General features: G+C 49.5%; 1 protein-coding gene across 4 annotated transcripts; it reads left to right on the top strand.

Moving 5' to 3' along the window:
* The first annotated feature begins 7178 nt into the window (after positions 1-7178).
* LOC132381388 (zinc finger protein OZF-like) lies at positions 7179-16524 on the top strand. Of its 4 annotated transcripts, none has more exons than XM_059950761.1 (2): positions 7179-7291; positions 12310-16524. In XM_059950761.1, the coding sequence occupies exon 2, from the start codon at positions 12449-12451 to the stop codon at positions 13964-13966; it is 1518 nt and encodes a 505-aa protein (XP_059806744.1). In that variant the 5' UTR covers positions 7179-7291; positions 12310-12448; the 3' UTR covers positions 13967-16524. The 4 variants fall into 4 exon arrangements, with proteins under 4 accessions (XP_059806744.1, XP_059806742.1, XP_059806743.1 ...); XM_059950759.1 differs by lacking the exon at positions 7179-7291 and adding an exon at positions 10514-10665; XM_059950760.1 differs by lacking the exon at positions 7179-7291 and adding an exon at positions 10740-11106.
* The last annotated feature ends 8236 nt before the right edge of the window (positions 16525-24760 follow it).

The following is a 24760-nucleotide window of genomic DNA, read 5'->3' as shown; positions in this document are numbered from 1 at the left end:
CGAGGCTGTGCCCTCTTGTTCCGGATACCCCTACCATAGGAAACATCCTCTCCACATCCCCCCATCTAGTCCTTTCAACTTCAGTAGGTTTCAACGAGATCCCCGTGCATTCTTCTGAATTCCAGTGAGTACAGGCCCAAAGGGCCAAACACTCCTCATCTGTTAACCCCTTCATTCCTGGAATAATCCTCGTGAACCTTCTCTGGACTCTCTCCAATGACAACACATCCTTTCTGAGATATGGGGCCCAAAACTGTAGACAATACTCTTCAGTGCAGCCTGAACAGTGTCTTATAAAACCTCACCACCATCCTCTCCTTGCTCTTGTATTCTAATGCCCTGGAAATAAATGCCAACATGGTATTTGCCTTCTTTACCACACATGCAACTTATAAATTAACCTTCTGGGAGTCTTGCACGATGATTCCCAGGTCACTCTGTACCTCTGATGTTTGAACCTTCTCCCCATTTAGATAATAGTCTGCACTGTTGTTCCTTTTACCAAAATACAGTATCATACATTTCCCAACACTGTATTCCATCTGCTACTTTCTTGCCCATTCTTCCAATTTGTCTAAGACCTGCTGCAATCGCATTGCTTCCTCAGCACTACCTACCCCTCCACCTATCTTCGTATAATCCCCAAACTTTGCCACAAAGCCATAAATCCATTAACTAAATCATTGACAAATAATGAGAAAAGTAGTGGTCCCAATACTGACCCCTGAGGAACATCACTAGTCACCGGCAGCCAACCAGAAAAGTCCTCCTTTATTCCCACTCGCTGCCTCCTGCCTGTCAGCTGTTCCGCTACCCATGCCAGTATCTGTCCTGTAATGCAGTAGGATTTTATCTTGTTAAGCAGCCTCCTGTGGCACCTTATCAAACGCCTTCTGAAAATCCAAGTAAGTGACATCCACTGCCTCTCCTTTGTCCACCCTGCTTGTTACTCCCTCGAAGTAACAGATTTGTCAGGCAAGAATTTCCTTTACATAAACCATGCTGACTTGGACTCATTTTGTCATTAGTCTCCAAGTACCTCGAAACCTCATCCTTAATAATAGACTCCAACACTTTCCCAACCACTGAGGTTAGACTAACTGGCTTATAATTTCCTTTCTTTTGCCGTCCTCCCTTCTTGAAGAGTGGAGTGACATTTACAATCTTCCAGTCCTCCGGGACCATGCCAGAATCAAGTGATTCTTGAAAGATCATGACCAATGCATCCGCTATCTCTTCAGCGACCTCTCTCTGGGATGAATTCCATCTAGCTCAGGTGACGTATCCAACTTAAGACCTTTGAGATTGCCTTACACTTTTTCCTCTGTAATAGCAATGGTGCTCACTCCTGCTCCCTGACACTCACAGACCTCTGGCACACTGCTAGTGTCTTCCACAGTGAAGACTGATGCAAAGTACCCATTATGATCCTCTATTTCTTTGTCCCCCATTGCTACCTCACCAACATTATTTTTCTGTGGTCCAAAATCAGCTCTTGCCTCCCTTTTACTCTTTATATAACTGAAAAAGCTTTTCATATCCAGCTTTATATTATTGGCTAGTTCGCCCTCATATTCCATCTTTTCCCTTACAGTTTTTTTTAGTTGCCTTTTGTTGGATTTTAAAAGTTTCCCAATCATCCAACATCTCACTCACTTTTGCTACCTTATATGCCCTTTCCTGGGCTTTTATGCAGTCCTTAGCTTCCTTTTTCAGTCCCTAGCTAGGGCCTAGCCCTGCCATTTGAGAACTTCTTCCTCTGTGAGACAAATCTATTCAGCACCTTGTGAACTCTTCCCAGAAACTTCAGCCACCTCTGCTCTGTCATCATCCCTGCCAGTATCCTCCTGGGCAAGCTTCTCTCTCGTGCCTCTGTAATTCCCTTTATTCCATTGCGATACTGATACATGTCAGTGGATGCTTCTCCCTCTCAAACTGCACTCTGAATTCAATCATATCCTGATCACTGCCTCCTGAGGGTTTCTATACCTTAAGCTCCCTGGGTTATTAAGATCTGGGTTATTACACAACACCCAGTCTAAGGTAGCCTTTCCGCGAGTAGACTTGAGCATAAACTGCTCTGAAAAGCCATCTTACGGGCACTCTACAATTTCCTCTCTTGCGATCTGACACCGACCTAATTTTTTCAATGCCCTGAACTCCCCAATTACAATCGTGTCATTACCCTTATTTCATGCCTTTTCCAGCTCCCTTTGCAATCTCAACCCCACATCTTGGCTGCTATTTGGAGGCCTGTATATGATTCCCATAATGTTTTCATTACCCTTGCAATTTCTTAACTCTGCCCACAAAGATTTGACCTTCTTTGACCCTATGTCACCACAGAACCACACCACTGCCAGTCCTTTCAATACAAAGTATATCCTTTGACGTTACACCCAAGGCCCAACTATGGCCCTCTTTCAGCCATGACTCAGTGTCACCCACAACGTCATACTGACCAGTCTGTAATTGTGCCATGAGTTCTTCCATCTTATTCTGAATGTTATGCACATTTAAATACAGCATCTTCACTCCTGCATTCTCTGCTCTGTCTGTATTTGTAAGCAATCATTGGCTTGTCCTTCCTTAATTCATGTTACACCCATCATCTACTTTTAAACCTGCCGGCTCATCCTCAGCTCTATCATACTGGTCCCAATCCCCCTGCCAGATCAGTTTAAACTACTCTCAACAGCTCTAGTAAATCTGTCCTCAAGAATACTGGGCCGCCTCGGGTCCAAGTGCAACCCATCCCTTGTGTAAAGGTTACACCTGCCCCAGAAGAGGTCCCAACTATCCAGAAATCTGAATCCTGCCCCCTGCTCCAATTCTTCAGCCATGCATTTATCTGCCACCTCATTCTATTCTCATGCTCACTGTCAGGTGTCCCGGGATTACTGCCCTTGAGGTCCTGCTTCTCAGCTTCCGCTCTAACTGCTGACAGGACCTCCTCCCTGTGTTGTCGGTAGCAACATGTACCACGACCTCTGGCTGCTCACCATGGGAGGAAGGGAGGGGCATTCGGAGGAGGTGATAGGCAGGTGAAGAGGTCGGAGGTCAGAGCGGGCAACAGAAGATTGATGGGGGAGGGGGAAAAGAGAGAAATATAGAAGTGACCAGAAGGAGAAATGAAAGTTCATTTTTTAAATCAAAGTACCTAGAGATTTGTTTCCTTACAGGCAGTCACAAAACAAAGAAATGCACTATTACCCATTTTTAAAGACTGTCAAAGACCCAAAGTGCAGAAGTTTGTGAAGCCAGTCGACACTGCGGCTGTCTCAGGGGCCAGTTAGTGTCAGGTGCAATCTCAGCTCAGCGCAGAAGCCAGTAAACCTCACAGGGCAGCGAGCTGAGCCCACCCGTCCCTCGCCTCCCGGGGTTAAACCATACAGACCTCAGGTCATTCCACTCTCTCGGGACCGGGCCCCGCTGCCTCACCTCGGTTCTGCCACTTTGACTCGCCTTCAGCAATGGTCAAACACTGGCTCATTCCTCTCTCTCAAGTCCCCTCTGCCTCACCTCGGTTCTGCCGCTTTGACACGCCTTCAGCAATGGCCAAACACTGACTCGTTCCTCGCTCTCAGGCCCGGGCCCCGCTGCCTCAATTCAGCCTATACGCACCATATTGAGAATTCGGTTCACACCACAATAATGCCGGGTTGTGTAGGCGGTTCAGAAGCTCACCTCTGAAAGGGAAGTAACTGGCTCTTTATTGCAGTGATTGTGTTCCAGAAAAAAAAGTGTGATTAATAAATGAGTAGTCTTCTTTGTTTTGTTTACTGCCAGCAAGTAGGCACTGGGCTTCACCAGGGCCATCTTAAATCGACGTTTACACCATCAGGCTGCCCAGACGGAATATAAGGTGCTTCTTCTCCACCCTGAGAGTGGCTCATCCTGGCACAAGACTGACATGTTGGAATGGGGGTGTGAGAGGAATTGAAATGTTCGGCCACTAGAGATATTCCTCTTTTGGTGGATGGAGCAGAGGTGTTTGACAAAGCAGTCCCACAATTTACAAAGGGTCTCACCAATGTAGAGGCGACGGCATGGGGGGCACTGGGCGTAATAGACAACCCCAGCTGAAGTGTTGCCCTGAATGGAGAGGAAAGCATTTCTCTTGCTTGAGGGATAAATATTTGTTTATTGTTTGTTTTATTTGTTGAGAAACAACGTGGAATAGACGCTTCCGGCCCTTTGAGCTGCGCTGCCCAGCGATCCCCCAATTTAACACTAGCCTCATCACGGGACGATTTACAATGAGTCTACTGATCAGTACTTCACTGGACTGTGGGAGGGAACCAGAGCACCCGGAGGAAACCCACACAGTCACGGGGAGAACGTACAAACTCCGGCAGTGGGAATTGGACCTGCGTCTCCCCTCGGCCTCAGCTGCTCCAGAGAAGATCGCACATTTATCCGGTCACACATGCCTTCAAATCCGGCCTGTGTCCTGGTGAACCTCTTCAGCGCCCCTGACAGTGGGGAAATAGCCTGGGACAGTGGTGTTTTGTAAATGTTAGATATGGGAAGCGGCAAAATTCTGGGACGTATTTTAATGCTGTAACAAAAATAAACATCTTTCTTTCAAATTTGTTACAACTTGTTCGTCTACAACTCGTTGGTACGTTATTTTAGTTTATAAGAATTGTACTTGTGTTTGGAAGTCCTTTGTAGTTTGCAAATCATTTCTAATTCAGAACTGTTTTGTAAATCAGAAATCCTCTGTGACTATTAAGTGCTTGCTAGGTACTTTTTAGAAACATAGAAAACCTACAGCACAATACAGGCCCTTCGGCCCACAAAGTTGTGCCAAACCTGTCCCTACCTTAGAAATTACTAGGTTTACCCATAGCCCTCTATTTTTCTAAGCTCCGTGTACCTATCCAAAAGTCCCTTAAAAGTCCCTATCGTAGCCATCTCCACCACTGTTGCCGGCAGCCCATTCCACGCACTCACCACTCTCTGAGGGAAAAACTTACCCCTGACATCTCCTCTGTACCTACTCCCGAGCACCTTAAACCTGTGTCCTCTTGTGGAAACCATTTCAGCCCTGGGGAAAAGCCTCTGACTGTCCACACGATCAATGCCTCTCATCATTGTTGTCTAAGTTTAAAAGTGAATAGTTAAAAGTAAAATAAACTCTGGTTAAATGCATTCATTAGCTGGAAGTATCTTCCTGGTTGGTAGGGAGGGGGAACCCACCACTCGAGCAGTGGGTGTTGGCAGCTGGACTAGACAGGGAAGTAAGCTTGTCCTTGTGGATATGGTATCATCTCCCTGTAGCGAGGGCACCTATAGGTGCCTGTGTCAGATAGGCTTAAAACCTTTTGAGTTTAGGACTGTGAAAGGGAATCCAATAGCATCACACGAGAGTGAGGCAGCACCACCAGGAAAAGGCTGTGAAAGAGGGGATTGGTCCGGGAGTCTGGTCATCTTCCCGATGCCCCAGGAAGTGACGGACATTTTTGATCATGGCATCAGAGTCTGATTTACTGTCACTGACATATGGTTTGTGGCAGCAGCGCAGTACAAGACATCAACATCACCCCAGGTTGCAATAAAATTAAATAAACAGTCTCAAAGGGAATGGCGGAGCAGGACTGCCGCGTGAATGGACCGCTCAGAAATGGGATCCAATGGTCGTGTCACGTGACCACAGTTGCTGTGGGTGTCACTTTAAAAACGTCTGAACGAGGCGGGACTGTGACATCAGTATAACATTCTGCGACAGACTACTGGGACTTTCAGTAAAAGGAAAGAGAGAGAGGGAGAGGCGGTGGGGAGAGAGAGAGGAGAGAGAGAGGAAGAGAGAGAGGGAGGAAGAGAGGAGAGAGAGAGGGAGGGAGAGAGAGAGGGGTGGAGAGAGAGGGGGAGAGAGAGAGGGAGAGGGGGTGGAGAGAGAGGGGGGAGAGAGAGGGAGGAAGAGAGGGAGAGAGGAGAGAGAGAGCGAGAGGAGAGAGAGGGAGGGAGAGGGGGGAAGGGGAGAGGGAGGAAGAGAGGGAGGGGAGGGAGAGAGGAGAGAGAGAGGGATGGAGGTAGAGAGAGGAGAGGGAGGGAGGGAGAGAGGGGGAGAGAGAGGGAGAGGGCGAGAGGGGAGAGGGAGAGGGGTAGAGAGGGAGAGAGAGGGGGAAAAAGGGAGAGAGAGGAGAGGAAAGGAGGGAGAGAGGGGGAGAGAGAGGGAGAGAGAGGGGGAAAGAGGAAGGGAGAGAGAGGAAAGGAGGGAGAGAGAGGGAGAGAGAGAGAGAGAGAGAGGGAGGAAGTTGGGACTGCAAACTGCTGGCAGTACTTTGCTGTGACAATGGGTAAAGTCTGATACTTTCCCATGCCCAAAGGATCGGGTTGATTAATGGCACACCCTGCACGTTGGATATGTGACAGTCACTTCGTATGATCCACATGTGTATTTTGCTGGAGAATCCTGAGGCCACCACTTTTGTTAACCCTTACCTGGATTAGGGTGTGTTATGTGGTGACCACGTGCGGGGGCATACTCCGTGACTGTCACCTGGTGATATTTCTACGTGGATTTCGGGACGACTCGATGGATCTTTGGCGACTGTTACTTGGTTTTCCCAGCGGGGAACCTGTGATCGCCTCCTCCCTATATTTTAACGTGGATCCTTCCCTTCATTTTATTTCGTGGATTACTGGACCTTTTCTAGTTTGTCATTTTAAGACTTTAAGAACTGTTTGGGACACACACACACACACACACACACACACACACACACACACACACACACACACACACACGCACGCACGCACGCACGCACACACACACACACACACACACACACGCACAACACTGTTAACTTCTGTTTATTTCGTTTAATTTTCTATATTTTGCGTAGATACTAATAAAGGTAGTGGTTTTACCATTAAAACCTGAGTCAGGTTGCTGCTGGTATCTAACAGTAGTAACCAGCAAGGGGCACGTCCTGGATGCTGAGTCTAATCAGCGATGAACGCACCCCCTCTTGGAGATGCCCCCAGTGCTAGGGAGGATTGTGCCTGTCTCTGAGCCCTCTGGAGCCCACCACCCCGGCGCAGGCTGTGCTGCGACCGGTCAGAATGCAGGGGACGTGGGCACGGCCGTCAACCACCCCCGCTGGCGAGGACGCGGCTGCATTCACCCCCCCCCCCCCCAGATCAGAACTCAACTCGTACATCTCGCTGAGGTTCGGGGCCGCATAAAGAAGTCGCTGGTTCTAATTATGCTCTGAAACAGCGAGCAATTTACGTTTAGCTTACATCTCTTCTGAACGCTGGTTTTATAATGCTGCTGCAGGTAAGATCTGCCCCTGTGTCCACACAGACTTGTGGTTAGGACGGCAAACTCAACTTGTTTCGAAGTACATTTATTATCAATGTGCGGGCACCATATCTACCGCGAGGTTCGTTTTCCGATGGGAATTCTCCGAAAATGCAAAGAAAAACGCGCCGGAGTCAGTGAAAAGCCACGCAGACAAGCAACCCGTCACGACCACAGATTCGGCAATTGCACTCGCGAATTATAATTTCATTGTGATAGCATTTAAATCCATTCTTCCGCCGTAGTATTTATCGAGACCTGGACACGAACCCAGGACACAACAACGCCTCCTGCCTATTTTGTATTTTGCCTTGCCTGAGAAATTGGACTTTCGAGTCAACTGACTCCGAACACCAGCGGTATTCGTTTAATGTTTAGCTGTTCTCTTCAGCCGCAGTGTCGGCTTCGTTTTCCATTTGAGAGTTTTTAACGGCCCTTTGGCCCAGCGTTTATTGTTTAATTTTCCCTTCAACACTGTTCGCATTAAAGTCTGTGAACGATCGACCTGCTTCAGTGTCTCTCACCCCGCACTTGGGCCATACCCCTACCTGGGGACACAGCCAACGTGCGAAAGAAGACAAATAAAAAAAAAGTCAATAAATAAATAGTGTTAGGGATTTAGCGGAATCAATAAGAGTGAGCCTGTAGTTTGTGGAACAAGTTTTCAGCTGGGGTGAGCGGAATCATCCATTCTGGTTCAATAGCCTGACCATCTCTGCTCCCGAGCCTGTTGGTGTGGGTGCGAAGGCCTCTCTACTTCCTGCCTGACAGCAACGGCTCGGAGAGAGAGTGGTCTGGACGGTGGGGCCCCCGATGACTTTCAGAAATGAAGTCAGCACTCAGAGCTGTATCGGAGAAGCTGGTTAACCACCCCCCCCCACCCCCTCCACCACCACCACCACACCGTCGACACGGCTCAATCACAAAAGGGGAGGAGTCAGTGTACAGGAGCAAGTTGGGACGTTAGGCAGAGCGATGCCTCGACTCCAACCACTCACTCAGTGTCTGTCGCAGAAAAATACGACTCGGACCCCGGAGGCGGAGTTGCTTCAGAAAGCCTTTATTGCAGCCTGAAATCACGGAGAGCTCAGACACCTAAAAAGCGAGTTCTGAGACTCTGTCCAACACAAGATTACACTCATATTTTACAGTCAAAATCTACGTGACAAGAAGCACTTCATCACACAAATAGAATAGAGAAATTTCACAGCATGTTCTAGGTGACAACCCGAAGCACCAATCAGTTTAAAAGTTAGTCTGCCCGCAGCATTAGGGCAGATTACGGAACAATGATTCCAAAGAGAAACAAGATACCCCCATCCTTCTTAAAGTACCCTTGCAGGTAGAGTCGGTGGTGAGGAAGGCAAATGCCATGTTAGCCTTCATTTAAAGGGGTCCAGAATAAAGGAGCAGGGATGTGATGCCGAGGCTTTATAAGGCACTGGTGAGGCTTCTCCTTGAGTACTGTGAACAGTTTGGGGCTCCTCAATGAAGAAAAGATGTGCTGGATTGGAGAGGCTCCAGAGGAGTTGGCAAGGATGATTCTGGGAATGAAAGGGTTATCATACGAGGAACGTTTGATGGCTCTGGGCTTGTACTCGCTGGAATTTGGAAGGGTGACAGGATCTCATTGAAAGCTTTCGGATGTTGAAAGGCCTAGACAGACTAGATGTGGAAAGGGTGTTTCCCATGGTGGGGGAGTCTAGGACAAGAGGGCACAGCCTCAGGATAGAGGGGCGTCCATTGTAAACAGAGATGTGGAGAAATTTCTTTAGCCAGAAGGTGGTGAATTTGTGGAATTTATTACCACAGGCAGATGTGGGGGTCGGGTCATTGGGGGTATTTAAGCCAGAGTTTGATAGGTTTTTGATTGGACACGGCAATAAAGGTTATGGGGAGAAGTGGGGCTGAGGAGGGGACAAAAGGATCAGGCACGGTTGAATGGTGAAACAGACTCAATGGGCCAAATGGCCTAATGTCTTACAGTCTACAAGCAAGCATGCGAGTCAGTTACTTATGGCCAGGTACGGTTAGTTACTTGGCTGTCACGGCAGAAATGGCTCCACCCTGTGGTCCCTAATCAGTAATAATGTTTTAACTTTTCTTCCACAGTGTCAGAAATCAGCTAATAGCTGACTCCAGAATGGGCAAGTTGGGGGACCATGTGCCTCCCAAGCACTAAAGACCTGTGCTGATCAGCTGGCTGGAGTGTTGACTGAGGTCTTTAACCCCTCACTTCTGCAGTCGGAGGCACCCATCATACCGCTGCTCAAGAACCTGGTGACCTACGTCAATGATTATTGTCCAGCAGTACTTATGTCCACCGAAATGAAGTGTTGTGAGAGGTCGGTGACGTCCGTATTCAATACAAGCATCCCCTCAAAGTTTCAGGGGCACATTTCATGTCAGAGAAATGTATACAATGTACATCCTGAAATGCTTTTTCTTCACAACCGTCCACGGAAACAGGGAAGTGCCCCAAGGAATGAATGACAGTTAAAGGTTAGAACCCCCAAAGCCCATCCCCCCCACTCCCCTCCCTCCCGCGCGTAAGTGGCAGCAAGCAACGATTCCCCCCTCCCCCCACCAGCAAAATAAAAGCATCGGCTCCCACCACCGGGCACTCAGCGTGAGCAAAGCAACAGCAAAGTCACGGACTTGCAGTTACCCCACAGACCTCGCGTTTCACCCGGTATTCGACACACCACAGGCTCCCTCTCTCCCTAATGAGGGAGAAAGAGGTGACCCCGAGAAGGGAGGCATAACAAACAACACTCTGGCTTATCAATAAGCTCATTGACATCAAAGTTATCAATACACTTCAAGGCCTTGGCTTCAATGCCTCCCTGTGTAATTGGATCCTCTATTTCCTCACCTGCAGACCCCAGTCAGTTGGGATTGGAGACATCATCTCCTCCTCCACGATTTCCATCAGCACAGGTACACAACAGGGCTGTGAGCTTAGCCCCCCCCCCCCCCCCGCTCTACTCTCCTTATACTTATGACCAATCAGGAGGGCGAATATCTGGCTGAGTGGTGTCACAACAACACCCTCATTGAAGCCAGTCCTCATCGGAGGATCAGAGGTGGAGAAGGTCAGCAACTTTAAATTCCTTGGTGTTCTCATTTCGGAGGACCTGTCCTGGGTCCAGCATGTAAGTGCGATTACGAAGAAATCACTGCAGCGCCTCTAGTTCCTTCGAAGCTTGCAAAAAAAAAACAAAAACAAAACAGCTTGACATCTAAAACTTTGCCAAACTTCTTTGGATGAGCGGTGGAGAGTATATATTTGCATCACAGTCTGGTATCGAAACTCCAATGCCCTTGAACGGAAAATGCTACAAGAAATAGTGAGTACCGTTCAGTCCATTATGGGTAGAGCCCTTCCCAACATTGAACACATCTACACAGAATGCTGTTGCGGGAAAGCAGCACCCATCATCAGGGACTCCCAGCACCCAGGTCACGCTCTCTTCTCCCAGCTGCCACCAGGGAAGCGGTACAGGAACCCCAGGACTCACACCACCAGGTTCGGGGACAGTTACCACCCCGCAACCGTCAGGCTCTTGAATCAGAGGGGATAATTTCACTCGACTGTTCCCACAACCTATGGACTCAGTTTTAAGGGCTGTTTATCTCACGTGTTCAATATTTATCGTTTATTTATTAGTATTTACACGGTTTATTGTCTTTCGCACACCGGACGGTCGTCCGTCCTTTTGCGGTGGGTGGTGTCTTTCACAGATCCTATTCTGTTTCTCGGGTTTCCCGAGTACGGCCGCAAGATAAGGGTTTGTATCTGTATGTAGTTTGATAATGCATGTACTTTGCACTTTGGTCTGAACTACAGAATGGTTACGTAGCTCACAGGTTGGACTATCGACCTCGCTATCTACCTCGTTATGACCTTGCACCGTACTGTTTCTCCTCTTGTTCCCTTGTTGTTCACCTCAGTGGGCTGTGAAATGATTTAAACGGCATGCGAGTTCGGCTTTTTACTGCACCGCGGTACACATAACAATCGATACCGGCCAGCACCGGCCGCTTGCCCAGCCGACCCATGAACCAACGGGCCCTGGGTACGCCCCTCGGCCGATAAACAGAAGACCGAACCCTGCGTATGCTCGGGATTGGTGAAGCGAACCGTCAATCACGAGCCACGCGCAGGGAGTTCCGAAGCGTCACAGTGCGGGGCGGGCGCGGTGATCACGTGGGGTGCCGATTCGGCCAACGGGCTGCGGCAGCGCCTGCTTCCCGGTTGCGCGGCCCATCCGGTCCGGATTTTCCCACGGATTGCCCCCGCCCCACGCCGGTCCCCGTTGGCAATTCCTGCCCCGCCGTTGTGTGGGGGCCTGCAGCCGGAGCCTGTCCACCGCGCAGGTTCCGGGGCGGGGGATTTACACTGGAGCGAGGTGGTGGTGGGGGGGCCCGTACGTCCGAGCATGCGCACTGCCCTCGGTAAGTCTACTTGCGGTGCGGAGGTTGCTGCCTGGTCGCATAGAGCTGTTTATGGCTCGCTAGGCATTGTGGGAAAAGTGTCCGCCATCCTCGTGCACCGGAGAGAGAAAATCTATGTTCGGCTGATTAAACTTCACCTGCTTGTCCTAAGTACTTTGATTTCAAGCCTGTTCAGCGCCTGTATTTACTCCCACCTCCTTTAATATGCCTTTGAGCAGAGGACAGATGTAAATTTTTTCCTCTGCTCAAAAGGAAACGGTTGGGGGGGGGGAAGAAAACTAGATGACTTTGAGATGTGGAACCATATATAATGTGACAGGGTACTCGATCTTCGGCACGGTGGTACAGGTTTTGATTTATTTCTGTCACTTCTACTGAAATATGTGAAAAAGGTTGTGTGTGTGTGTGTGTCATCCAGACAGATCATGCTGTACACGAGGTGTTAAAACAGAATTGTGTATTGCAATTTCAGAGAAAAACTATAAAATTTACTGCTGAGAACCTATAATTGAGAAGTCTTCTGTTTGTCCTTTCAGGTGTCAGCGACTCTGCTAAGAAAGATTGCTTTGTATGACGCTCTGCACACCAGGTTGGAGAGCTTAAGTGGGGCATCAGAGCAATCATTCACCCCAGGATCCTTCAGAGTGACGGGATTCGACTGACAGTGGTCACCACATGATGGAAGAGTTGCCCAACGACATCCTTGTGGACATGCCTGCACCTGAGGAGGATGGAAGTGTGCAAATAAGCAGGCCCGCCCGGGAGGGCCCGTTACCCTGCACGCTCTGTGGGAAGGTGTTTGCCTATCAGTCCACGCTGCGGCGCCACTGGCTAGCCCACACCGAGATCCGGCCCTTCATCTGCGACGTCTGTGGCAAAGCCTACAAGAGCAGCCAGGACCGCTCGCGGCACCGGCGGATCCACACCGGGGAGAGGATTGTCACCTGCCCCGAGTGTGGCAAGGCCTTCACCCACTTCTCGCACCTGCAGGCCCACCTGCGCACCCACACCGGTGAGCGGCCCTTCTCCTGCCCAGAGTGCGGCAAGGCCTTCGGCCACTCCTCCCACCTGCAGAGGCACCAGCGCATCCACAACTGTGGGCGGCCCTTCTCCTGCTCCAAGTGCAGCAAAGTCTTCAGTCACTTTTCGCACCTGCAGGCGCACCTACGCCTCCATGCTGTCGAGCAGAACTTCCCCTGCCCCGAGTGCGGGAAGGCCTTCGGCTACTCCTCGCACCTGCAGGCACACCTACGCACCCACACTGTCAAGCAGAACTTCCCCTGCCCCGAGTGCGGCAAGATCTTCAGCTACTCCACACACCTGCAGAAGCACCAGCGTGCCCACAGCTGCCAGCAGCCCTTCTCCTGCCCCGACTGCGGCAAGACATTTGGCCGCTCCTCGCACCTGAAGGCCCACCGGCGCACCCACACCTGCGAGCGGCCCTTCTCCTGCCCCGACTGCGGAAAGGCCTTTGTCCAGTCTGCCCACCTCCTGGAGCACCAGCGGGTTCACACCGGGGAGAAGCCCTTTGTCTGCCCTCTCTGCGGGAAGAGCTTTGCCCGGTCGTCGGAGCTTCACGCTCACAGGCGGATCCACACAGGGGAGAAGCCCTACATCTGCCCCGACTGCGGGAAGAACTTCAGTACGGCTTCAAACCTCATGCAGCACCGGCACGTCCACACCGAGGAGCGGCCCTTCCCCTGCCCCGACTGCGGCAAGGCCTTCAAGAGCCCCGTGCATCTGAAGCAGCACCACGTGATCCACGGCGGGGAGAGGCCCTTCTCCTGCACCGTCTGCGGGAAGGCCTTCGTCCGATACTCCAACCTACAGGCCCACCTGCGGCTGCACGCGAGGGAGAAGAAGTTGGCCTGTCCCGACTGCGACAAGGTCTTCCCCCACACCGCGAACCTGCTGGCGCACCGTCGCGCCCACACCGGCAAGCGGCCCTTCGCCTGCCCCGAGTGCGCCAAGACCTTCGTCTACGCCTCGCACCTGCTGGCGCACTGGCAGGCCCACGCCGGTGAGCGGCCCTTCCCCTGCCCCGAGGGAGGCAAGGCCTTCACCCACTCCTCGCAGCCGCAGGCGCCCCAGACTGCCAATACCGGGGAGAAGCCCTCCGTCTGCCCCGTCTGCGGGAAGTGCTTCACGTGGTCGTGGCAGCTGCAGGACCACCAGCGGACTCACACGGAGTAGAGCGGCTACGCTCGTCCCGACTGGGAGTGGGTCTTCTCTCGGTCCTCCCACCTCTTGGCACAGAAGCAGACTCACCCAGGTGGGTCGGGAGGAGGTGGTATTCATTCGGGGAGCGAGTGTTTCCATCCCACTGGGGGGCATGTCTCTGTGTGGGGTTTGTCTGTTCTCCCTGCAAGCCAGTGGGCTTCCTCCAGCTGATTCAGTTTCCCCCTGCGTTCCGCAAAGGTAAATCAGTCCCGCGAGGGTCTCGGCTAGGGACAGAATCTAGGGCTGGGACACCAACTCCAAATCAGTTTCTCGAGGCAGCCTTGCGCACACGGACACATGTGTCTGGCAGTGAACTTCATGGGGGGGTAGATACAACAGGGGAGTTAAATTTATCCTTAGACAGGCAGGGAACAGAGGGATGTGGACAAGGCATAGCCAGAAGGGATTGTGCACCAGATGTGATTGGTGGTCACAGTACAGGCCATTCGGCCCACAATCCCTTCTGTCCACATCCCTCTGTTCCCTGCTTGTCTAAGGGCAAATTTAACTCCTCTGTAGTATCTACCACCATCCAGGCATCTGCCTGGATATAAAGATATCAAAACCTGACCCTGCACATCTCCTTTAAACTTGTCCCTTTGCACTTTAATTCTGTCCCCTCTCCTTTTAGACATTTACACCCTGGGAAAAAAATCTGCTCTCTGTGACTTTCATAATCTTTTAAGCTTCTGACAGGCCTCCTCTTGGTCTCTGCCACTCCAGAGGCAGCAACATAATTATCCCCTCACAGCTCCCGCCCTCAAATCCAGGCAGCATCCCGGTGAACCTCCTCTGCCCCCCTCCAAAGTCTCCACCTCCCTCCTGGGTCGAGAGGACCGCAATCTGAGCCTCGGGATTTGGATCCAGGCTGGGATACTCTGGGATTCAGAGGGTGGGAAAGGTGTTGGTTGTGGGAGGCACCGTTGGATTAGCCCAGGACGGTATCTGAGGTGTGTTTTGTAAATGTTAGTTGTGGGCGTTGGTGAAATTCTGGGCCGTGTTTTCGTGTTGTAAATCACCATTCTTTCAGATGCCCGTTAGGACATAAACGTAGAACACACAGAGTACAGAACCGGTCCTTCAAACTCTGCTGACATTTGAACCGACTCTGAGACCAATCTGAAATTGCCCCCATTGTTCACTCATTCTAATTGCTATCAAAGAGAATCGTAAATGTCCCCAGCATATCTGCCTGAGCCAACCCTCAAAGTTGAAGGTAAATTTAATATCAATGTACAGATATCTCACCACGTAAAATCTTGAGATTCATTGAGAAATCCGGCAGAGTCAATAAACAAGATCTACACACAAAGACTGATAAAGAGACAATGTGCGAAAGAAGACAAACTCTGCCAGTAAAGCATTAACTAAACAGTTAAATAAATAACACTGAGTGCTTGAGCAACACTCAAAATTCTGGAGAAACACAGCAGGACAGGCAGCATCTACGGACATGAGTAAACAGTCGATGGCTTTTTCATTTCCACAGATGCTTCCTGTCCTGCTGAGTTCCTCCAGCATTTTGTGTGTTTGTGTGTGTTGTTTTGGAATGTCCCGCATTCCATCTGCAGAATTTCTTGTGTTTATAAGTTCTGGAGTCCTTGAAAGTGAGTCCCTGGGTCGTGGAATTCCTTCAGAATTGATGCCAGTGAAGTTATCCACGCTGGTTCAAGAGCCTGATGGTTGAAGGGTAATAACTGTTCCTGAACCCGGTGATGTGGGTCCTGAAGCTCCTGTACTTCATTCCCAATGGTAGTGTTGAGAAGGGAGGTAGCCTGGGTGGTGGGGGTCCTTACTGGTGTGACCAGCACTTCCTCCAGCTTCTGGGCGCTTCTTCCCCTCTCGCCTCCTGTCTCCTCGTCCCCTCTCGCCTCCTGTCTCCTTGTCCCCTCTCATGTCTCCTCATCCCCTCTCACCTCATGTCTCCTCATCCCCTCTCGTCTCATGTCTCCTCATCTCCTCTTGCCTCCTGTCTCCTCATCCCCTCTCGTGTCTCCTCGTCCCCTCTCTCCTCCTGTCTCCTCATCCCCTCTCTCCTCCCATCCCTTCCATTCCCCATTCTGGCTCCCCTCTTGTCCCTTCCTCTCTGCTCTCATGACCTGACCATCACCTCCCACTACATCCCCTCTTCCTTCCCCTTATTCCTCGGTCCAATGTCTATCCTATTAACGTCCTTATTCTCTTGTCATTTACCTCTTCCACCTATCAGATCCAAACTTCTTACAACATCCCCAGTGCCCCAACTCATCTGGTCTCCCATATCACCTTGCAACTTGTGTTCCTCCACCTCTCCCGACATCTAATTCTGGCTTCTACCTTCTTCATCACCGATCCTGATGACAGTTCTCAGCTCAAAACTTGTTGTGAAGATGTCACCTTAAGGTCTTGTACAGTTGTACAGCTGCAGAGAAGGGGGGGGGGGTGTGGGGGAGCATGATGGATATCCAGTTTCCTGGGCCTGAGACCCTCAGCTTTCTGACTCAGGGGTATGACCTTTTCAAAGGGTCAGAGTCGTTTGTGACAAAGTTAAACTTCGAACAGATATTCCTTGCTCAGCTTTATGTTGTAAACGAGAACCAGTCTTCAGTTCCTAATATAAATTGCAAACAGTAATCAGTTTGAAGTTGAAAGCACAACTTTGCAAACAACAGAGTTACAGAGCACAGCTTGCTCCCTCAGGGTGGGGGAAGAGGTTTGGGGGTGGGGGATACAGGGGTTGCCAGGTGTGAGAGGTGTGGTTTGTGAAGGAGCCTTCTTGTCTGCACAGCCAAGTGCAAGACCATGGGGTTGTGTCACAGCACATCAGACATGCTTACAGGCTGGGGTATTTGTGTGCTCGCAGAGTCCGCCTCCCGGCATTAATTGTGGGTGCTTGGGAAATCTCTGTCACCAGAAGCTTTCAGACCATCTGTGTGAATTACTTTGTCCCGTCAAAGGTTTCTGGAAAACATCACACGCAGACGATGTCACCAAGCAGAAAACGGTTCAGATATCAGAAAGCATTGGCGATTGTTCGGAGCGACACGGAGACTGATGTGGCAGAAAGAACTAAACTTCTTTCCTCAGCCTTCGGTCTCTGCGGCTCGTTCGTCCGCAGCTCCTTAGTCTGTTCCTTTAATTTGTAAGGGTTGTACTTGTGTTTGGAAATTGGCTGTAGTTTGTAAATCTTTTGTAATTCAGAGATCTTTTATAAGTCAGAAATCCTCTGTAATTGTTAAATGTGTGTTTAAACCAATTTGTATAAATTTAACCGTGAATCATTGAAAATAGAATAAAGTCTGTTTAAACTGCTTTGTTAGCTGGAATATCTCATCCTTGGTGGGGTCGGGGGGGCGGGGGTGGTACAGGCAGCTGGACCTCGGGGCAGACAGAGAACCGGGAGCTGTTTCTTGTTGATACAGTATAATCTCCCTAGGGTAAGGGGGTGGGGGTAATCTATATCAGATAGGTTTAAAATCTTCTATTGAGTTGAGAGTTTTGTGGAGGGGGGTGTTCACGTGACATTGCCATTTCCGGATCGGCACCTTTGGGTGGGGTCACATCATGTGTTTGTTTTTAATCCAGATGACATTGACACCACTGCGTGTCCCCCACCGCACAGACACACTTGCTCCCACGGTATCCGATAGGCATCGCCCGCACGGAGAGCGTGAACGAAACGTAACCGATGCCCGGTGCTCACAGTTGGTTAACGGAAAGCTCTTGCTCTGCCATCACGCTGTCGCTGTACCGCGGTGGCGCCGAGGGCTTTGTCGGTCGGTTCAGAGAAGCTGCGGTTCCTGAACCTCAGTAGTGGGGCAACACGGGCTTCTGCCCCTCCTACCCTCTGGCAGACGTGAAAAGGCGGCACGGCCCAGCTGGTGGAGACTGAGATCTGGAGACAAGGGGGTGGTAGAGTTAAATGCCCCGGGGGAGGCAACGCCAGCGGAGGCGGGTGTGATGGAGGCAACTGGTGCCTGAGAAAGTGAATACGCTACGGGTTTCATTCCAAACTGAACGGGTTTCATTTTCACTGACGTAGGTCATGGATTTTCAGATGCTGGTCAGCAGGACACTGCAAACCATAAACATTACTGTAAGTTGTAATAAAACAATGGAATAGTGGAAAAGACGAATAGTGACGGGGTGTCCATGAGTTAATGGACCGTTCGGGAATCTGATCTGAGGCGGTGGCGTCCCAGGTGGGGAAAGTCCTCGGAGATGGGCGCTGTTTTCTTGAGGATGCCCCTGACCCTGGAGGGGGGTGGGATTGTGCCCGGGATGGGGCTGTCTGGGTGTACAGCCTCTGGAGCCTCCAGGGCAACCGGTCAGAATGTTCTCCGCCGCATATCCGTAGAATCTCGGTATGGAGGGACCAGCGGAGGCCGAGGAACATCAAGCTGCCGACCATCTCCGCAGCAGCTCCGTTGATGAGAATCGGTTTGCGTTCCATCTTCCTCCTTCCTTGTTTAGAAGCCCAGCCCTCCCTCTCCTTCATCTTGCTGAGATTACAGGTCAGGTTGCCCTGACTCAAACAAGATGCTGGCTCTGAATATGCTCATTCTTTTAAAAAATTGCATGCAACATATCGATGCAGCTACAAAGAAGGCAAGACCGCCACTATATTTCATTAGCAAACACGAGGAAATCTGCAGATGCTGGAAATTCAAACAACAACACACCTAGCCTGCTGTGTTCCACCAGCATTGTGTGTGTGTTGTTGACTATATTTCTTTAGGAGTTTGAGGAGATTTTATATGTCACTAAAACACTCGAGAACTCCACAGATGGACCGCGGAGAGCATTCTGACTGGTTACATCCCTGTCTGGGGTGGGAGGTGGGGCACAGGATCGAAAGAAGCTACAGAAAGTTGTAAAATTAGTCAGCTCCATCTTGGGCACTAGCACTGTTCTTTAGCATCTCGGAGGCAAACGTATCACCACATCTCGGTACATATGACGGTAATAAACCAATTCGATAATTGGGTCCTTTGCTGGACAACCGGCAGCGGGTCCGCGGTCTGCAATCCCGTCGATCAGCGAGTCCCGATTCAACTCCTCGGCCCGGCCCCAGTGACTGGATGACAACCGGAGGACTCGGTCCTCCAGGCGCCCCGATTGGGGAAGCTGTGTGTCAATCACGTTTTGTACGCCGGCTGCAGCGAGTCTTCATAACACGGGGGAGGAACCTGAGGTCACGTGGGTGTCAGACTGAGCCAATGGGCAGCGCCGGCGCCTCCACCGCCCCCCTCCGCCCTGTGCAGATGGGTCACGCAACCGATTGGCCCACATGTGACGTCTCCTGATTGATAGCTTGTCATCCACCCAATGGGACGGCCGTGGGGGCGTAACCAGGACTCGTTTATTGAGGGGTAAGGTCTTCAGCAAAGGTCCAAGTTGTTAGTGTCATCTGTACGGAGACATAACGAAAGCGTGCCCTGCACACTGGTCATACAGATCAATCGGTGCACTGAGGCACAAGGTCAAAGCAATACAGGATTTATAGAGAGAGTACTTTGCAAAAACAGGATGCAGAATTTATAGAAAATGTATTTTGCAGGTAGACAAACACATCAACAGTAGAGTGGAGCCTGCTGGTGTGTACCTTCTGCCTGATGGGAGAGAGGAGAATGCCCGGTGGGTGGGGTATTTCATTATGTTGGGTGTGTCCATGATGTTGCCAACAGTACCCACGACCTTTCGGCTCCTATGTCCACACCAGACTGAGGTGCAACTAGTCAACAGTACATCCACAGAACCTGGTGGAAATTTCGTTAAGCTTGCTGCTGTCAGGGGATCAGAACAACGCCTTGGGTCATCATCTCGACAAGATGAAAGAGTTGAGGCAAGGAAGGGGGTGAAACAAAACCCGTCCTCACCACTGAGACGGCCGTGGTGATAGTCAGCGGCTTGATGCTCCTTGGCACCCACATTAGCAACCGCTCCCCCCACCCCCCGTCCCGGTCCCTTCACACTGATGCCCGGCAGACTGGTTGCATCACAGCCTGTTGTGGAGGCTCCCATGCCCAGTGTTCGCAGAGAGCCGTGGGCACAAATCTCCCCACGCAGTCGGGGCCATCCTCAAGCTCAAGTTGCAGTCCGAGCTCAACTTTACTGTCGTTCAGCACGAAAACCGCCGAGTTCCCGCGGTCCAAGGTGCACACGCAGTGCGTATAACTCAGGCACTTCACAAATTAACATAACAATAAGATGCTTTACGACACAAGTTTAAAAGCAGACCGAATGATGCTTACTGGCTCTTCATGCGTGATGAGACCTGGGTGACGGCAGGGAGTTCGGTAACCTCACGGCCCGGGGGAAGAGGCTGTTTCCCATCCTGACAGTCCTTGTCCCTCCTGCCTGGTGGTCAAAGAGATTGTTGGACGAATGGGAGGGGTCATTGACAATGCTAAAGGCCCTGACAAATATCTCTGAAGGGTGGAAGAGAGACGCCGGTGATCCTCACATCAGCCCCGGCAATCCTTTGCAGGGACCTGCGGTCAGGGTTGGGCAGCTCCCTTATCAGCTGGTCGGGACACTCCCTGTAGAAACTGGTCAGATTGGCGGGGGGAGGGGAGCCTCGGTCTCCTCGGGAAGTGGAGACACCGTTGTGCTTTTTCCCGGCCAAAGAGGCCAGTGAGGTCATCCATTAAGCGCACTCCCAGAGCCGCCAGCTCTCTCCGTGGAGGAGCCATGGACGTGCGGTGAGGGGTGGTCGGCCTGAACCTTCCTAAAGTCCACAGGCACTCGCTGACACTCCTGCACCGTTCTACCGGCCGCTCTGCCTCCTCCCTGCACGCCATCTCATCGGCGCCGCTGATCAGGCCAGCCGCTAGTGAACCTGACGCTTCGGTTTCAAATGTTATGAATGCACCACAGCTCCGAGGGGCCGAAGGGTGCGGGGTAGCCCCCTCCTTTGTGAGAATCGCAAGAGCATTATTGGGTTGTGTCAGAGGACCCAGGAAATGAGAGAGAGACATGGCCATTGTCTCCTGGAGACCACGTTTGTGGATTGGGGACTATGCTACGTGCAAGCGCTCGGGCAAAGTGGGCTGGTTGAGAGAGAGATTGCATCATCCCAACCTGATTGACATCTGAGACCCCGTGAGGAAGTATAAAAGAGGGTCTGGGGGGAACAACCCCTTCAGACGCACAAGAAGAAACGCTAGCGATCCCGCAATAGCGGGAAGCCATTTGAAGGAAGCCACGTGCGTTCGGTTCCCTTGCCTGGGGGCTGGTGGCTGGTACCACGGAAAACGACTTGGAACTAACAACGGGGAACCAACTCCCCCGACGCAACGGACTGGCCTCATAAAGACCCCGACAAGTTTCAAACCGTCTCTCTCTTAAACCCAAAGAGCTGCAGCTTGAAAGGACAGAGACTTTTATCTTTCCATCGGACAATACAATATCCCCTAGACAAACGATAGAGCTGTTGCTTAATTGATGATTATTATTATTATATCCGCGGTTTTAGATTGCGTATTGATGACGTCTTTTATCTGAATGTCTGTATTAATCTTATTTTTGTACCCCTTTATGAATAAAGACTTTTAAAAATAGTATCATCAGACTTCAACGGGTCTTTGCTGGTAAGTGACCCAGTTACGGGGTTCTTAACAACAATTGGGGTTCTCGTCTCGAGATTTGAAACCAAATTGGGGAGCAAGTGAATCGGGCTAGTAAGTCCAAACTTGGATCTGGTACGCGGGTAGCCAGACGGGAAACCAGCTAAGATGTCAGAGAGATGACTTCTTCCCTGTAGGCCACCTCATTATTATTTGAGATTAGGCCAATCAATGTAGTGTCATCTGCAAATTTAATTAGCAGAGTGGAGCTGCCTTATCCAACGTCGTTCATCTACAGAATCCTGTGTGTCTAAGGAGATTCTGGATAGATGGGGGGGGGGCGCATATTTCAGATGGGTGGGAAGTGCAAAATGGAGGTTTAGGGATCTGTAAGGATTTGATGTTTTAGCCAGTTTGGTTCCACCAACACAGAGATACAGGGAGCCTTTGTCTATGTCTGACCCGTGGGGTATGTGATGAGGTGGTGCGTCATCTCTACATCTGATGAGAGGACGTGGAGGAAACTTTATTCTGAGAGTGTGTGTGTGTGTGTGTGTGTGGGGGGGGGGGGGGTCTTCACTATGTCTGACCACAGGAGTGCGTGTTGTGTGAAAGTGCGGAGTTAAATTCACTCTGTGTCTGTTGCCGCTAATTAACTTCCTCCCCACTAACTCCGTGCTGGTTTTCCGGCTCCTCGTGATGTTTATAAACGACTTGGACGAGGGAGTTGGGCTGTTTTGTGAATTTGCGGATGACACGGTTGGGGGTGTTAGAAACGGTGTGGAATGTAGACCTAGGTTACAGAGGGAGACCGATAGGGTGCAGAGCCGGGCTGGGCAGTGGCAGATGGAGTTCAGTTCAGAGAAGTGTGAAGTGACACACTTCAGAAGTTCCAACTTGGAGGCGGAGGACAAGGATTAATGGCGGAATTCTCAGCAGTGTGGAGGAGCAGAGTGATCTGGGGTCCATGTTCATTATTCATTCAGAGTTTTTATAAAGAAGCACAAGAATTGACATTTCGTGACCTCCCTTTTAAAGTCGTTCGTAATCAATTTACTTATCTTGGGATTACAGTCACAAGGAAGCTTAAAGATCTTTTTCGTGAAAATTTTGCCAATCTTTCATATACTACAAAACAGAGTCTGTCACAAAGGTCACCTCTATCTATGTCTTTGGTAGGTCGTATTAATGTTGTTAAAATGTATATTCTCCCTAAATTTTTATATTTATTTCAATCAATCCCAATTTTTATTCCTAAACCTTTTTTTGATTCTTTAGACTCTATTATTTTGTCATATCTGTGGAAGAATAAGCGCTCTAGAGTTAATAAAGTTTATCTCCAAAAATCTAAAAAAGAGGGTGGCATGGCTTTACCTAACTTTCGTTTATACTATAGGGCAGCCAATATACGTTGTGCTACCTTTTGGTCTTTTTTCCATGGCCAACCCAAGTGCCCTAATTGGGTGGCAATGGAGTTGAGTTCCACTAAAGAATTATCTATCTCTGCACTTCTTGGCTCTGTACTCCCTAGTAGTTTGTCCAGATTAATAGTTAATCCTCTTGTTAGACACACTTTGCGAATATGGGCTCAGTTTAGGAAATTTTATGGTTTCTATGGTTTTTCCTTTTCTAGACCTATCGTACATAATCACCTTTTTTTTTTACCTACTATGTATGATTCAACATTCCATGATTGGTGTAAGAATGACATTAGACATTTTGAAGATCTTTTTATTGATAATCGCTTCGCATCTTTTCAACAGCTCTCTGCTAGGTTTAATCTGCCTAATGTTCATTTTTTTAGATATCTCCAAATTAGACACTTTATTAATCCTTTAATTCCTAACTTCCCTGAAATGCCTGAGAAAAATGTTATGGATTTATTTCTTTCTATTAATCCACTGGGTAAAGGTTTAATATCATTTATTCATGATAAATTAGCATTCTTTCGGCGTGCCCCTGTGGATAAAATTAGAATGGCTTGGGAGCATGATTTAAATATCTCTTTATCTGATGAGACTTGGGACTTGATTCTCAAATCGGTTAATTCAACCTCTCTTTGTGCTCGCCATTGCCTTTTACAGTTTAAGATTGTTCATAGAGCCCATATGTCTAAATCTAAATTATCTCGATTTTACCCTAATATTAGTCCTCTTTGTGATAAATGCAAAAGGGGCAAAGCTTCTCTCATTCATATGTACTGGATCTGTCCTAGCTTAGAGAAATTTTGGAAAGATGCCTTCATAACTTTATCTTATATTCTGAATCACCACCTAGAACCTAACCCTTTAATTGCTTTGTTTGGTTTTTTTGGGTGAGACAGATTTACGTTTGAGTTCGACTAAGTGTCGAATATTATCTTTTGCCTCTCTCCTGGCTAGACGTTTAATCCTCCTTAGATGGGGAGATGTTGCCCCGCCCACGCATGCTCAATGGCTTAATGATATTATGTCCTGCTTAGACCTTGAGAAAATTCATTATTCAGTTCTCAATTCGGATTTAAAGTTCCATAAGGTCTGGGGACCTTTTATTGAGTACTTTCATAACCTTCCTCTTAACTAAGGTTTTTTTTTCAGTCCCTTGCTTTCAGCTCTTTTTTTTTTGTAGTAGGCATTATTATCTTCTGTTGCTAAGTGTATTTACAGTTTTGGGGGTTTGATTGTCCTGATTTATATTCTCTATATTGTGTTGTGGTTGGTCTGGAGTTTTTTTTGTTGCGGGGCTCGGGGAGGATACTAATTTTACATGTCTTCAATTTGGGTGCTTTCTCAATGATCTTTTTTGTATTATATTATTATTGTATGTTTATTTTTGCACTGTATTAATTTTCTTCATTTTGATTTGGGTTTTTTTTTCTATCTGTAGCTATGTAGAAAAAGCATTAAAAAACTAAAAAAAAAGATTTTTTGCTACAAGGTGACAGGGTATGCTTATTGGCACGTTGGCCTTCATCGACTTCGGGAGTCGTGTGATGATCCTCGGCTCTGAACCTTGTAACGCACTTGTTATCAGGAGCACTGTCTGCGTTTCTGCGTTACAGGGAGCATGTAGAAGCTGAAGAGGGTGTGCGGAGCAGATTTAGCAAAACGCTGCCTGGACTCCAGAGCACGTCTGAGTGACCTCGGGCTTTTCCCCTTAAAAGAGGTGACTTGACAGAGGTGTATAAGAGGTGCGGGTTGAGTGATTAGAATAAACACATATTTGAAACAACGCCGCTTTA

This window comes from Hypanus sabinus, chromosome 26, assembly GCF_030144855.1.
Source record: "Hypanus sabinus isolate sHypSab1 chromosome 26, sHypSab1.hap1, whole genome shotgun sequence".
NCBI classification, from domain to species: domain Eukaryota; kingdom Metazoa; phylum Chordata; class Chondrichthyes; order Myliobatiformes; family Dasyatidae; genus Hypanus; species Hypanus sabinus.
The sequence above is the reverse complement of the archived record's forward strand: the minus strand, read 5'-3'. Positions and strand labels throughout refer to the sequence as shown.